The sequence below is a fragment of the Ixodes scapularis genome, unplaced genomic scaffold (genome assembly GCF_016920785.2).
Source record: "Ixodes scapularis isolate PalLabHiFi unplaced genomic scaffold, ASM1692078v2 PGA_scaffold12__126_contigs__length_90152505, whole genome shotgun sequence".
Classification (NCBI taxonomy): Eukaryota; Metazoa; Arthropoda; class Arachnida; order Ixodida; family Ixodidae; genus Ixodes; species Ixodes scapularis.
Window position 1 is genome coordinate 66763967 of NW_024609838.1, and position 14876 is coordinate 66778842.

The window sequence follows — 14876 nt, forward strand, 5'->3', positions numbered from 1 at the left end:
CCACTTTATATTGCCGCACAGATGAGGCAACGTACGACTTTTTTTTAAAGTGTAAAAAAAATGTGCCTCGCGCAGGAATAAGGATGACGCACAAAAACTAGAGTCTTTCTATAAACCAATGATTTTTTTATTTTAAAGTTAAAAAGAAAGAAAACACCAAAGGTAGGTTATTGGGTACAGGGTGAAGAATAAGAATCAAGTCCATTTAAATAGTTTCTTTAATTGCGATCTTATCTGAGTTCAATCGTGACTTTAATAATATTTCAATCGTAATATAAATCGTGATTTAATAAAAATATATACCAGACCAGTTATAGAAGGCTGATTGAAATCAAACCTTCCCCACAAAAATTATCCCGGAAATTTTTTATTTGTTTTTTTTCTTCATAATTTTCTTCTTTTTTCTTTGTGAATTTGCCTATATCTAAATCAAATAATCATCGAGAAAGAAAGATCTATATAAGGCTGACCACACTGAAGAAACAGTGCTCCTCTGAGTAGTTGCAGCACTGAGCTATCTTCCTACCTTCCACTTCGTTCATCACTTGCGTAAAGCAAACCAGAAAGCGAAACAAAGAAATGACACCTAGAAAAGTAATTTCTTGTTTTAAGTGTGTCAGAACAAAAGAAAAAGACAGAAAATATAGATGGTTACTTGACCCTAAGAAATCAAGCTATTTCTCTCCTAATGGGGAGAGTTTAGATCAATAAAATGTTAATTAAATTACTTTCTTCCCCAATATTATCAGTGGTCCGACATATTGTTAAATCAATCATTTATGTTTAAAAATACATATTAGGGCGCAGCTCTTAGGCGCCCGCTTCCGGCTTGAGCGGCGTCGCCGTCGGCTAACCCCGCAGTACATTATGGGTGAATTTCTCCGCTAAATTTACCGGAAAAATTTCCCCGCTAAATCTAGCGGAAAAATTTCCCCACTAAATCTAGCGGAAAATTTTCCCCGCTAAATTTAGAAGAAAACATTCGCTGGGGGGTCACGTGACCTGGGGGTTCACGTGATTCCCCGCCGTGGTCATGTGACCCCCGAGGTCCCATGACACCTCCAAGGTCACGTGACCCCCCACAGTCACCTCCCGAGAACACGTGACCCTTAGTACTCTTCCCTCCTCCTCCTCAAGAGCTGCGCTCTAATTCGGCGTTACAGGAAGTTGTAAACGGCTTTCATTTTTTGTAATAAAGTACTTATTATTCTTTTTGAGATACAGTAGCCTAAATCAAATACATCCGATTTGAATTAAATAAGTCAAATTTATTTTATCCTTCCAAAACAAATCATGGTGTTTCTCGACCCTGCCTAACAAGAAGAAAAACAGATAATGAACAAAAACTAATTACTCTGCTTTTGCTCATATTTGCTGTTCTGTCAAATTTAAAATCCAATGGTTTCAGTGACGTTGTTTTATATTATTTTATATCGTCATATGTTCTACTAGACAGAAGTAATTTCTTCGTTGCAACTCGATGCAAGGGTTGCTTCGACACAAGGTGCTCGTTACTTTTTGGATAAATCAATGTAGCTTAATGTCAACTATAGCCAATTATTTCAGGAACTCTATTGGGTTGAAGCAGCAATATATTCATCATCCTCACACCGCGTGCATATGTACTGCAAGAAAAATAATAAACAAACACAAAGAATATTTAGAAAAGAAGAACGAGGGAATGCTTTAAAAAAGACACTGCGGCGCTTGCCAGGAGTGCCGAGGGTGGACGGCAGCGTCCGCTGAATTCCCCGTAAAACGTAATTCTGCATAATAAATTTTTCTTCTAACGTTTGCTAATTTTGTATTTTTTTTTTTTTTCAGTTGCTATTGCGTTCGTTTGATATGGTAAGCTAGAAAGGGAAGGTGTGACGACCACGTGCCAGGCCCAGCGAGCGAGAGTGGTCCTCCGTTTCCGCCACTCAGCGTGCGGTATATTCCAATAGCAGACGGCAGCGGCACCCCTGGTCGCAGCTCTGTTTCCGCAATCGCAAGCTACTTTCGTCCCTTCACTCTCGACAGCACGCTCACGCCGCTCTCGTCGCTTCCGCGTTCCAGCAAGTTCCAGTCAGCGTCCACGGCGTCTAAAGTTCCGGGACATCCGCACCTTTCGCACAGCTTTCGCAGCTCGCACTTCTATCGGATTGACGAGCGTACCGCATGCGGCTCGCAGAAAACGGGAAGCTGCTCTCGTCCACGCGAGCGTTACGGCTCCCCCATCTAACCCACCATACTTTGGATGGTGAATTACGCGAGCTCAACGGAGTGTAAGCCGCGATCACTCCCCCAATAAATCATACAAAAGACAGTCTGCAGACACTGTATGAAGCGTGTGTCTCGCTTGCATGATCGCCCTGCCACATTCGTCGTAAGAAAGACTGTCTGCAGAGACGTTTCAAGCATACAGACGCACGAAGCAAACGTGATTTGATCGAGTAGATAATTCTGTCATTATGTCTACAGCGAACATGTTTGGTACAACCTACGAGAAGTGTGACTGCAGCTTTATAAACGTTATACAAAAGTCAGTCAGGAGGCAGTCTGAGACTCTTGTTTCTTGTGTGATGGTTCTCTTATTATTCTCACACAAAAACTGTCTGCGGACATTTTTGAAGCATACATGCCTCGAGCATATGTTTGTCGTAATGTCTAGCGCGAACAGCGTGTTTTTTGCATGATGTACACATCGCGACACTGTTAGCGCGAACACGGCGTCGGCGGATTTTCGCATTTTACTTCTAGATAGTATTAGCGAGCATGAAATTTTATCGCTTACATTATAGAACTAAATGAGCTCTTCCCGTAGCAATAATAACTTGGATGACATCCCTTGGTTTCAAAGAGAAAAACTGGGAAAACCGGCGATCGCTTGTTCGCGCTAACAGTGTCGCGCTCTGTACGTGCAATGTGAATGCGAGTGAAGGGCGGGCAAGAGCGTAGCCCCTAAACCCGCTGTGGCACTGACGTCTGTAGAGGAAGTGTAGCGAGGGCCTGGGCTGCTGCTGTCCCCCGAACAGGGTCTCCTGGCAGAGGGCCGTCAGGTCTAGCTGACTCCAGTCCCGCAGCATGTGGCCGGACCCCTGGCTGCCGCCCCGGGCCAGCACGCGCCACGCCTGCACCAGCTGGCTCAGCGACAGGTGCCGCCGCAGGCTCTGCGAGAACCGCCGACCCACTGCGGGTCGCAGGTACAGGACGCGAGTTGGCTTCGAACCAGGCATCGGACAAATAGAAGACCAAGACCCTCGTCTTTCCCCCGCAAACGTCATCACTTCTGTGCCTAGACGTTAGGGTGTTTCCAACCGCTCGAATGGTATGATGTGGTTCACGGGTGGCGCGTTTGCAACATGAGCTGTGAGAAGGAGCTAAAAGTGTCGGTCTCGGCTGCGTCGGCTGAGTCGAAACATTTTTTTCAAAGATCTTAAAATTTACTAAGGACGTAACCAGTAAAGTATGTTGTTTACTATTCACACAGTCGTGTTTTACTGCCTGCTTTCCACATGCAGGGAAGAGTGAATGGGAAGGTCGCTCCAAGGCACAAAAGCTGCAACCGTCACTCTGCGGATAACTACCGTCCCATGTCGTTAACTAATGTTGTGGGCAAGTTATTAGAACATATAATATTATCTCATGTAGCATCGCATCATGAATATAACAATTTATTTTATGAATATCTCCATGAATTTCGGAAAGGCTTTTCATGTGATAGGCAGTTGCTTGAATTCACTCATGTCCTTCATGTTAACATGAATAAAAACTGATGCCGTGTTCCTTGATTTATCTAAACCCTTCGATCGTGTACCGCATTGAAATTTAATATCAAAACTCTCCCCACTAAATCTTGACTCACTAACTCTTTCATGTATCCGTAACTTTTTCTCGCTTTGTTTTTATTTGTAAATCGGAACTTCCAGGCTGAAATTTAGAATCTTACTTTTGGCGTCCCTCAAAGCACTGTCTTTGGCCCTTTTCTATTTCTTGTCTGCATTAATGACCTTCCCACATCGCTGTCCTCTAATATACGTTTGTTTAAAGATGACTGTGTCCTTTACCGTAAACTTAACCACCAAGATGAACATCTACTTTTTCAGAGCGACCATGAGATCATTCATAGTTGGTGTGACAAATGGCTAATGCCTCCTTAACACGTCAAAATAAAAACTACTGAATTTTACTCGCAAAAAAAAAAATCTCTTTCTTTTCCTATTCTCTTCGTAACACGCCAATTAACATTGCTTCTACTTACAAATATTCAGGAATTCACTTCACTTCTGACCTCTCATCGGTAACCAACGTTGCAACATATTGTTAATGATTCTCGAACCCTGGTATACATTAGGCGTAACCTCAAGGCTGCACACCCTTGTCTTCGGAAACTAGCCTACGAAACTTACGTAAACATTTAGAAAGTGGAGACACATAAGGGACGATACAGACAAGACAAACTTTCAACTTCAACAACATGTATCTTCGTCTTCAAGCTAACTAACAGCCCGCTCGCTCCGTGGGAGTACGGGAAAGGGAAATCTTGGGGGAAGGAGAGCAAGCGGAGGAGGTGAGGAGGTTGCCAAACAAGGAAGGGAGCTCGACTGCAGGGGCATCAATTCCGCTGACCCACGAGGCATACGAGACTGGAACGGCCTTCCCAACCCCATCGTAGACATCAGTGACACCAGCCTATTGGCCTCATTGTTTTATAACTAGATATTGCTGCTAATTACCAGTGCTGAAGTTATTTCTATGATTTACCATTGTACTCTTCATAATATCTTTTTTAATATATGAGGCCCCTTTATATAATTCAGGAATACATATTTTAGTACTGTTCTTGTTTTAAAATATGTACTATACGTGGCGCTCACTTTTATTATTTTTTTTTTTTTGCTCTTGGTGGTTTTTAGCGTCCTGTGTCCTGCCTCCCCACGCCCTTGTGTAATGCCCAACTGGGGCCTTTAAGGGTCAAACGAGTAAATAAATAAAAAATAAATAAATAAATACGCGCTTCCACCTTAGCGCCTGTTTTCCTCCTCGCCAGGCAACAACACAACGCAAGCACAGTTGCAGCCGATCTTAGTAAGAGTCATCCGCCATTGCATTTCAAACGTAATCCGAGGTTTGAGTTAGACCTTCTCCTAATGATAGGCTGTCTAGTCATCACAGCTGGGTCTACCGGGCGGCGCCCAGATTTTGTCAGCGTCGTCGTCAGCGTGTCTTGGAGCGTCTCACAACGAGCAGGACACTAGCGAGCGACGACGCCAAGCACACGCGTCGGCCGCTTGGCGGCGACTCTCGTGGAGCTTCGGCGCGTTTGCCGCTTGGGGCGGCCGTTGGGGATCCACAAAGGATGACGTCATGCGCAGGCCTTGACTTCTAGGTGGTGTTGATCCGGCTCACATATAGCTATAGCGCATTGCAGGTTTAGAAACCAGGTCAAGCTCGTTCCCCGAAGGCCTCCCGCATTGCGGGAAGAGCTTGTCCTGGTTTCATTAAGGGGTTCTAAATTTATCTGTGAGATGGTCGATTTATGGTCATAGCACAATCTACGGGCTTTAAGCATTCTAAACAAAAAAGGTGCGATTGATACACATTCAATTTTTCCATACAAGACTGGATCTCAAATCACGACACTCTGGTTATTTTTTTTTTTTTTTTTGCGCTGCCGGAAGTGCGAGAGCCAGTCTGGAGCAGTCTCTTGGCGTCCGATCGCTCGAGATTGAACAAGCCCCTCCCCTCCCCTCTTTGCACTCTAACAGAGCAAAGGCTGGACAGAAGACGAGTCCCTCCTGGCCTCCTCTCCAGTCCAAGTCTAAAGAAAATCGGTGTTTTTTTTAACCAACTTGGTATTTCTGACGCCAACAGTTGGTTATCGGTGTTTCTTGTTTTTGCTTTAATCAATTTTGTATGTTAGACACAGGCGGATATTTATGGGTATTTCTTTTTTGTTAAAACCAGAAAAATGTATTGCCTATACATAACTTAAACCGGAGATGACGAGATAAAAGGAACAAGACACTCGGCTTGCCCTCCGGCGAACACGGCAAAACGTGCTGTTTTTTAAACAGTTTGTGAAAGTTCCGATTACAGGTGTTACATAGCAGACCGCGCGACTGTTTTTTTCGCGACGACTGCGTAATGTACGTTGACGTACTCCATCATTCTGATAGCTGTCTGCCATCGACGTCACCTAACAGTGTTGCGACTTATGACCAGTGTAGCTCAATATTACCAACAAATGTAACTTTGTGCCTGCGCCCCGTCAGTGCTACGAAACGTCTGAATTCTCATGACGTACGCTCACTTAGAACCGGTATCTTCGTGCAAATAGCAACAATTGGGTGTAAGCACGACTTCTAACCTCCAGCCAATTGTGAATAAATACGCACGAATCCCGGACGAAATTGCTTACTTTCTATCTTTACAGTGCGGAGGTTATCGGGAAATCCGGCGACAGCCCCGTCCAGCCACTTCTCCAGATCCTCGGAGAACGTTCGCATGGCCCGGGACACGCTGAAATAAAATAAAAAGTGGGAGTATGAGCTTCAAGCGAAGCAACCACGCGAGCTGACTCAGCATTGTTAGAGTGCCAGCTGAACGTTTTACGGACACACACACACAGACGAACAAAAGCTGTGTCGGCCTTTTTTGTTCGCCTCTGTGTGTGCGTCCGTAAAACGTTCAGCTGGCACTTTAACAATCATGAACCAACTAGCTCAGCTTCAAGCCGTCACACCTGACTCAGCATCTTTCAAACAAAAACGTGTTCTAATGACAAAATGCGAATTGAGATAGAAAAAAAAAAGAAATAATAGTCCACTGGAACTTAAAGCTAAAGGAATTAGCCATAATTGTAAACACAGGTGGGTTACGGAGCTTCTTTTTAAATATACGTTGCAGCAAGTTGATTTTTCGTGCCTTTATATTTGACTGATATTTAAATTTCATTCTAAACTGAGAACCGCGATGATGCACTATTCTTGGTCACTATATTTGATTGATTGCATTAAAATTTCTTAGTCACTAGGCTTGATTAGTTGATATTTAGAGTTAAGTGAACACTGAAGCCGCGGTCAGACTGCTCATGCATCATACAAGACACAGTCCGCAGACTATCTGAGGCCTGTTTCTTGCATGTGTGACCGTCACACTGATTATGCAAATATTTTTTGGGGGGCATTTTCCAAGCATGATGAAGCAAGCATGCTTCCACCATCCTTGAGGAGTATCTTCAAGTAATCATGCCATAATGTCTGCAACGAACACCGTGTTTTTTTTTTGTATGATGTAAGCGCAGCGTGACTTCAGAGCAACCCTGATAGGCTACTTTTAGACACAACAGCACCGATGCAGTGCCGACTTGAACGTAACTTAGCATTGATGCACCGCTGTACAAGCGCTCTATTAGTAATATCGCGCCAAGTCAGATCCGCATCAGCAAGGTCGGCACTTTTCTAGCGCCAAATTATAAGCGATCGCTGTGCTGCATACGTGAAAGTTTAAAGGGAAAGTAAAACCAAGTGTAGAGTGACGAGTGGCTTTGACGGTAGGCTGCTGCGGTGGCGCTACTGTAGTCACGGCGCATGCGCAGTCGGTTCACCTCGGGCAAATCTGGCCTCTGCGCACGCGCAGTGCCGAAACCCGGTGTGGGCATACGCAGACCTGTCCGTAAACAACGTGTCGGTGTTGAGTCCACCGAGACACACGACTCTTCCTATTCGCGACTCCAGCAAAACGGACGCCGCCAAGCGGGAAAACCGGGAACCAGTCGGTCCAGTTCGCTCCGCGCCTCGCCACGTCTCTGCCATACATGGGTAAATTACTTTCAAAATGTAATTTAATTACAATTACAATTACTTAGCTCCCAAAGTAGTTTAACTACAATTACAATTACTACTACGCGAAAGTAGTTCATTACAATTACAAATTACTTTTTAAAAGTAATGCAATTACTTTACAATTACTTATTTGTGAGAGTTACCCACCTTGGGCCATATAACTGTAAACGAGTTATATGGCCGCTGTATAAATGTCACGCATTGTACTTTCTTTTATGAAATTTGTTAGATGGATTATAGAACTTAATATTTTGGAGTAATGAACTCCTGCGTACTTATATTTTCAAAAAATAAAAAATAAATGGCGACAAAATTTACAGGTGCGAGGTGAATCTCCTTAGAGCTTATGCAAATGGTATCCAAGTCAAACCAACAAAAATAAACTTAAAAAATAATACAAGGAAACAAATATGCGACAGTACTGGCATCATAAAACTCACGTAAAAATGGCTAATAAGAGAAACTTGTAAACGACCTCAAACATTTAAAGAATACGACAACTTACGGAAACATTTCAGCCAGGATGCTTCGCTACCTCTCCCTATCTGTGGACTTGTAACATGCCGGATGTGGGTAACCGTAGCACGCGAACTGTGCTCGCTTCCACAAAACTAGTGTCACAATAGCAGCAACTCTATTCCCAGGGATTCTGGGTTAATTCAGTGCACGGTAACACCCAAAAAGCTCCTGAGATAGATAATAAATTTAGGATCGTCACGTAGCTAATCTTTAGGATAGAAATTGATTGTATCGATGTTATGCGTCTCATAAAGAAGACCGATTTGAATTTAGCATGCCAAGAACAACCTCGAAAAATTAATGATACACTGTAAACGACTTTATTTTCGCGAATCGCCTACAATTCGCGAAAATAAGTCCCGCGAGCAATTCCGGTAAAATGTAAACACATTGGAATCTGTATTGCGACCCCACCGCGTTACGAAAATTAGAATCCGCGAATTATTCCAGAACTGCGGCCTCTTGGACGCCTCGATTTCACTGATGAGTTACTTGATCGTGTTTCAGTTGGAAGATATAGACAAGCCATTAATATTTTATTTATAACTGTAAGTATTATTGAAAGTGACAAAAAAGTTGCCTACCTGCAAATGTTTCCGGAAATTGGAGCTCGCCTTTCGGTTTGTTGAATTTTATTTACAGAGACGGTGCGGAGAGTTTGCACCTCAAGATTATATTTTTTACATTGCTACTAATCTGTTGAAAGAATTTTTCGTAACAAGGCCCTGGCAGCCTTTCCTTTTCCATTGTAGATAAGAATTGCTGGTTCTCAATGCAAAGCAGCACCGCGCGCCTCCGGACGGTTCCACAGGACAGGACAAGAGGATAACCCGTGGAGGGTCACGATAGAGGTGTAAAAACAAAGTGCAAGCCAAGCCCTCTATATAAAAACAAGCCTTTAACGAACAACAAATGTAAAAACAAGCTCCCTACAGTCTAAAGCCGCGATTTGTAAGTTCTGGAATTTCGTCCAATCAGGCTGACAAACGGCTGAAAGGGTTACGTAGAGCGAATACTAAATAATGAAGATTTATACAAAACGGTAGACGAGGATTGGGAGAAGGAAGAGCAGTGTAGCAACAACAGTTGGAAGTAAAGCAGGGTGAGTCGTGTTAATGAGACCTGCTGCTTCTTTGCTTCTTCGCCTCGATGTTAGAGTAGCACGACCTACTGTTAGTGGTACCAACATACAAGATAGAGGAGAAGGACGTGAAAAATTCATAAAGAAAAGAGAATAATTTCATGAACAAAAAAGTCCCCAAACTTGACTGAAATATGTAAGCGAATATGTTAGCGGCGAAGACGCGTAAGGAGAACCTCGAACCTTCCCGCCTCGACCGGATGATGTGATCGGAGCCAACCAGCTCGACTTCGACCCCCGATGCCCCCGTGTGGGAATGAGAAATAAGAAAGAGCCCTAGAAACAGGAGCAACAGGAAGCGAACGAGACGAAGAGTCAGATTCAACTACGACAGGAAGGAAAACGGACTCGAATGTAGCCCTCATTTATCAAATTATTTCTCAAATTCTTCATTAAATCGTTTTACAGTCTGCAAGATCCTTCATTTCGTTCTATCCCAGCCTCTCTTCCCCTTTCCCTCCTTTTGAGCAGGTTGGGATACACTCTCTCCACTGTCGCTTTGGCTGTACTGTCGTCTCCGTGGCCAGGGAGGAAAAGCGCCGCCGCCGCAAAATCTGGCAAAAGTAATTGTAATTGTGCATGAAATTTAGCAATTACTGACGCTAGAAAGTAATTAAATTACAATTACAATTCCTTTTAGCCAAAAGTAATTATTAAAATTACAAATTACCAGGAAAAGTAATTAAATTACAGTAATTTAATTACTGTAATTAAATTACTACCCAAGTATGGTCTCTGCTGGCTTTCGCGGACACGTGCTGTCGGCGCGGGGGCGAGCAATGTAATTTGACGAAGGTCCGAAAATTTCTTAAGTTTGCCTGAGTGTTCATTAGTGAGGTGAAGCCTCAGTAGATTGTTTCTTTCATTCACGTGTTTGAAAGCCCGTTTACTCCACAACACACGGTCGCGTGCTTTCAATTTTTTGGATGGGGAGGAATCACGGAAAAACGTTTTGATTTCTTGTCTGTATCGAATCACATTCAAAGTGACGACTACTTGATAACTAATAAGTGGTTTCTTTTTAAGGGTGTAGAACAGCGGACTGAGGTCGATAGACGAGGTGTTTCACTTTGGGAACACCAATGTTGCAGTCAAGAGAATGGGAAGGTTCGATAGCTGCTTTTCTTGAGTTTGGTTGTGCTCGATTAGCTTCGAGTTTGAGCCACTAACGCCGGCCGGTGCATTGGCTATTCATCTTGGCTGCTTTTCGCCGAACAAGACCACACTGAAGGAGTTGGGCTGATTTCACAATTACTTGATTCAAAAAACCTTCTCGCTGCATATTGTTAATCAGGGAAATTATCTGCTTTCAAAAGGTGGGAGACGCGTCTCGCAAAGTTAGAAGCTGTCATGGCATTAGGATCTATCGCGCCACCAATATTTATGTTATAACCCCTGTCGAGGCCAGCAGCAATATACGTCTACATTGCTCAGGTTGACCGGCCACAAAAAAATACTCATTTTATCCGTTCAGGATTCGAAGTCAAGTTCATTGCAGAGAGGTCTGAGTGAATCTCTGATGAAGACTCTCCTCAGTTTGTCCGCATTCGTCTCCGTTCTACCGGCTAGAACCATTTGGCTAAGTTTAAGTAGTATCTCTCTGTCTGTCAAATATACTTTTATTCAGCAGTTCACCTAATAGATAATCAACTAAGTTCATATTTCAACCCGAAGGATATACTAATATCGCTTTAGTGGGACCATAGTACGTAATATAATACACAATCCGCATATTCGTCAAAATGACTTCTCGATTGCTAATAAAACCTGCATTTAAATACGAGTATCAGCTGCTTAGTAAAGCGCCAGCGGGTTAACATGCTCCTTGGCTCAAGAAGCGCTTGCTTAATTTTCGTAATTTTCCTGCAGCCTGTGTTCTTGACTGAGCACGCGACTGGAGCTGTTTCATGAAACGCGGACACGCACAAAAGCTCAATTTCGCGGACAGATAAGTCGCATGGTCGAGGCATGCGAGTTAGCTAAAAATTACTCTCGGTGGAACAATTTTGTAGCCATCGCCGCTTTCCTTAGATGATCAAAACTAATTAGAGTCTATTACCGTTTCTCCGGAGCCCATAGTTTCGGTTTTGAACGAAGTCTCCGAAACGAAAGTTTGCATGAAAAGAACAAAAAATACCGGCAAGTTTATGCGCACCGGTTACACTGAACCGTCTCAGTTCAAATACCCATAAAATTGGGCATTAAACAAAAGAAAATTTGTTAAATTGAATGCGCCACCCATTCAGCCGGCCCGGCCGAGCCGACGCGACCTGGACCCAGTCGCCATGTTTGTTTGGTGGTGGTGCCCCCTATAGGTCGCTGGAGTCGCGAATACGGGAGGTTGCGTTGCTACGGGCCTCCAATAAGGAATCCGGCCAGCCGCGTTTCGATTCGTTGTCTTTCATCGCAGCGGGAGACACGTTGGAAGAGAAATCTCGCCGCATTAATCCGGTGGCCAAATCAACCCGCGCAGCACAGGCCCTTTTTGAAAGTACGCGACATTTATTAGCTGCTCCGTCGATTATCCGAGCCCGCTGTTATTTGGGCACATATACACTGAGCATGTACTGGGCACGAGGTCTCCGTCAGCGTTCGACGAGGAGTAGGTTCCAATCATAGGCTTCCCGCGCCCAAAACATGGATGGATTGATATTGGATGGATCTTCATGCCTATAACCTCTGTAACTGGCGGTAGCTTGCGCCACCTTGCCTAAGCCTAAAAAAACACAAAGACAACAAAAATGGGAACCGCCATTGTTGCTCGATGGGGTACCGAAAAGGGTGGGTCTTAAATGGTCTAATGAACCCCCCGCAAAACCCAAGCAAGCAACATTTGTGGTCGTCATATCTTGGGCATCAAGCGTGTTACTGTATCCAAGTTCCCGACTAACGGTGACGCAGTACTCATGCCAAATACAGGGTCAAAGTACGTGTCCGAACACCGGCGGACTCTAATAACTGGCGCAGCTGCTACTAGATGGCGCGCACTTTCGAGAAGGGAGCTCATTGCGAGCAGTATTGAGAGCCACCGGGTGATCGGGGGGCACCTGTCGGGCATGGGCTGCAGGAGCGGGGGCAGCAGCACTCCCGACAGCGCCCCGTAGAGGAGGTTGTCGCACACTCCGACCAGGTTGATGAGCGCGTTGCTCGACAGCACCGACACCAGGTGCGGCGGGATGCCGTGCCAGAAGTGGCTCAGGTAGTGGGGCACCTGCGAGAGGACGTGCTTCCTGTATACCTCCTCCTCTGGCCGACCCGGAACGCGTCTCCGACTGGTGTTTGACCGAAACCACCTCTACAGTCTACTGCGCCTCACATTAATCCACACACACTCACACACACACCAACACGCCAGTGGCGTCACTAGGGTCAGCGGTACCCGGGGCGGTGGCCCGCGGCTACACCCCCCCCCCCCCCCCCCTCGGCTCGTTGCGTTCACCTCCTTCCCCCCCCCCCCCCCCCGCTTTTCGCCCGCCACATTACCACCCCCCCTCTCCATACACACCCTTCGCCCACCATAACGCCCCCCCCCCCCCCCGGGTCGTTGCGCGCAGCAACCCCCCCACCCCCCTCTCACGGCCTGCCGCGGCACCCCCTGGAGCGCTACACCCCGGGCGGTCCACCCCCCCCCCCCCCCGCACCCCCCTTGTAACGGCACTGACACACACACACAATTTTTTTTTTCGCCGTGCGATTTTATATGGTTGTCAGATGACTACCCAATTAATACTTCGCTGCAGCGTCAAGAATATATTCAATAAAGTCCGAAAGCGCAATCGCTCGAAACCAAAACAGAAACTGAACTGGGGAGGAAGTTGAAATGTAGAGGAGGAGAGAGTTGCCGGAAGTCATGTGGCTACACCCGACCTCCTTTTTTTCTATTTCGTTTCTTTGGCGGTCTGAAGCAGACGAAAAAAGCTAACGTCGCACGTTGCACGACAAAAAACAAAGTTAAGCACTTCGTGTTTGACGTTTACGCGTTTTTTAAGCTTTTACCAATCCGGTGCTCGTAAGACAATCGCTGTTTTCAGCCAAGAGAAGGGGCGACGACTCGGCGACGTCTTCTTCGTGCGAATTAGCTTCGTGGTCGGGCGTGTCGTATGGAATAAATCCTAATTGTTTTTGTCGGCAATATATATCACATTTGAGGCATTCAAAAAGAGGTCCTATGATCGTCGTCCGCCGGAATCGCTTTGTCCGCTTCGTTCAGCCGTCCAACCCGCGACTCCCGGGACATGACGCCATTTTGATAATTACGCAGATAATGCACAGAGTGCTTCCGGTTTTCTGTACAAACTTTTTTATTATCAACATCTTTGAAGATTTCTAGAAGCCACAAAAAAATGGGTATCATAATTTTTCTCTATTTTTAATATTGAGTGTTTGCCTTCGATGACCCACGACTTTGACTATATTAGGTATGTGTGTCAAAGCCACAGGAGAACAGCACTTGACCAGAAAGAAGAAAGTGAGCGCGATTCAAACCGGCCAGTTATCGATCGGCGGTTTTTGGGGTGGAACAAAAGGAATTTTGAGCCGGAAATTGTGTTCTGGGTAGTTGGGCTTTAATATGTCATGTACAAAATAAAAAAAAAAAAACTTGGTGAGCACGAATACCCTGTCTGTATCCCTCCGACCGACTACTATGCAATGAAGCCAAGAAACCAATGCCGAAAGACCACTGTCAGGGGACTCGCCGTCTCTGTTAGTTTGCTGCACAAGCTAAACCGGTCATGCACGAAAAAAAAAAAAGAAAAGTACAGTATCGAACGCATTCGCTGTGTGTAATTGCATTAGGCAGTAACAATAAACGCACAAAGTTAACGAGCACCTTGACGATTGACTTTCGGCGCTTTTCAATTGGCTCCTCCCAATCGTAGTGTTTCCTGTCGTCGAACTGAATGCGAAACGGTCTTTTAAAATAATCTAAGCCTAACTACGCGCTAGAACGTTGACATCATCGCAGTTAGATCAAGCCAAAGGCAGATTGGACACGAGTGATGTGTTAGTGTTCGGTTGCGTCTCGCGTCAAATAATGACGCTCGGCGTCGGGCTCGGGCATAATGAATTAATGTCACCCAGCGAAATGCGCAGCCGCGTGCATACCCGAAGTGGTGCCGCCGCCACCATGCTACTTGAAGCATGGTGGCGGCTGCTTGTGTATAATTTGAAGCATGTGTATAATTTAAAGCATGCGTATAATTCGAAGCGTGTAAATTTGTGATGCATATGTATTTTATGCTTCGTCATGCTTTACCACAAAGGCCTTTGAGCTGTTGGTAAGCATGCGAAAATAAACATTGAAATGAATTGTAGTCATCGCTTTCCGGTTTCCCAGCTGCATAGGGCTGCGGTGGGCGTACATCATCGTACGTCTTATTGTCTGC

General features: G+C 45.1%; 1 protein-coding gene across 1 annotated transcript in view; it reads right to left on the bottom strand.

The window, feature by feature from the left end:
- LOC8026166 (transcription factor RFX4-like) overlaps nucleotides 1–14876 on the bottom strand; it is a 194897-nt gene that overhangs the window by 37961 nt on the left and 142060 nt on the right. The window contains exons 8-10 of the mRNA XM_042289559.1: nucleotides 12537–12700; nucleotides 6404–6504; nucleotides 2966–3172 (exon numbers count right to left, since the gene is read on the bottom strand). Coding sequence (XP_042145493.1) covers nucleotides 2966–3172; nucleotides 6404–6504; nucleotides 12537–12700 — 472 coding nt within the window. The remainder of the gene's footprint in view (nucleotides 1–2965; nucleotides 3173–6403; nucleotides 6505–12536; nucleotides 12701–14876) is intronic.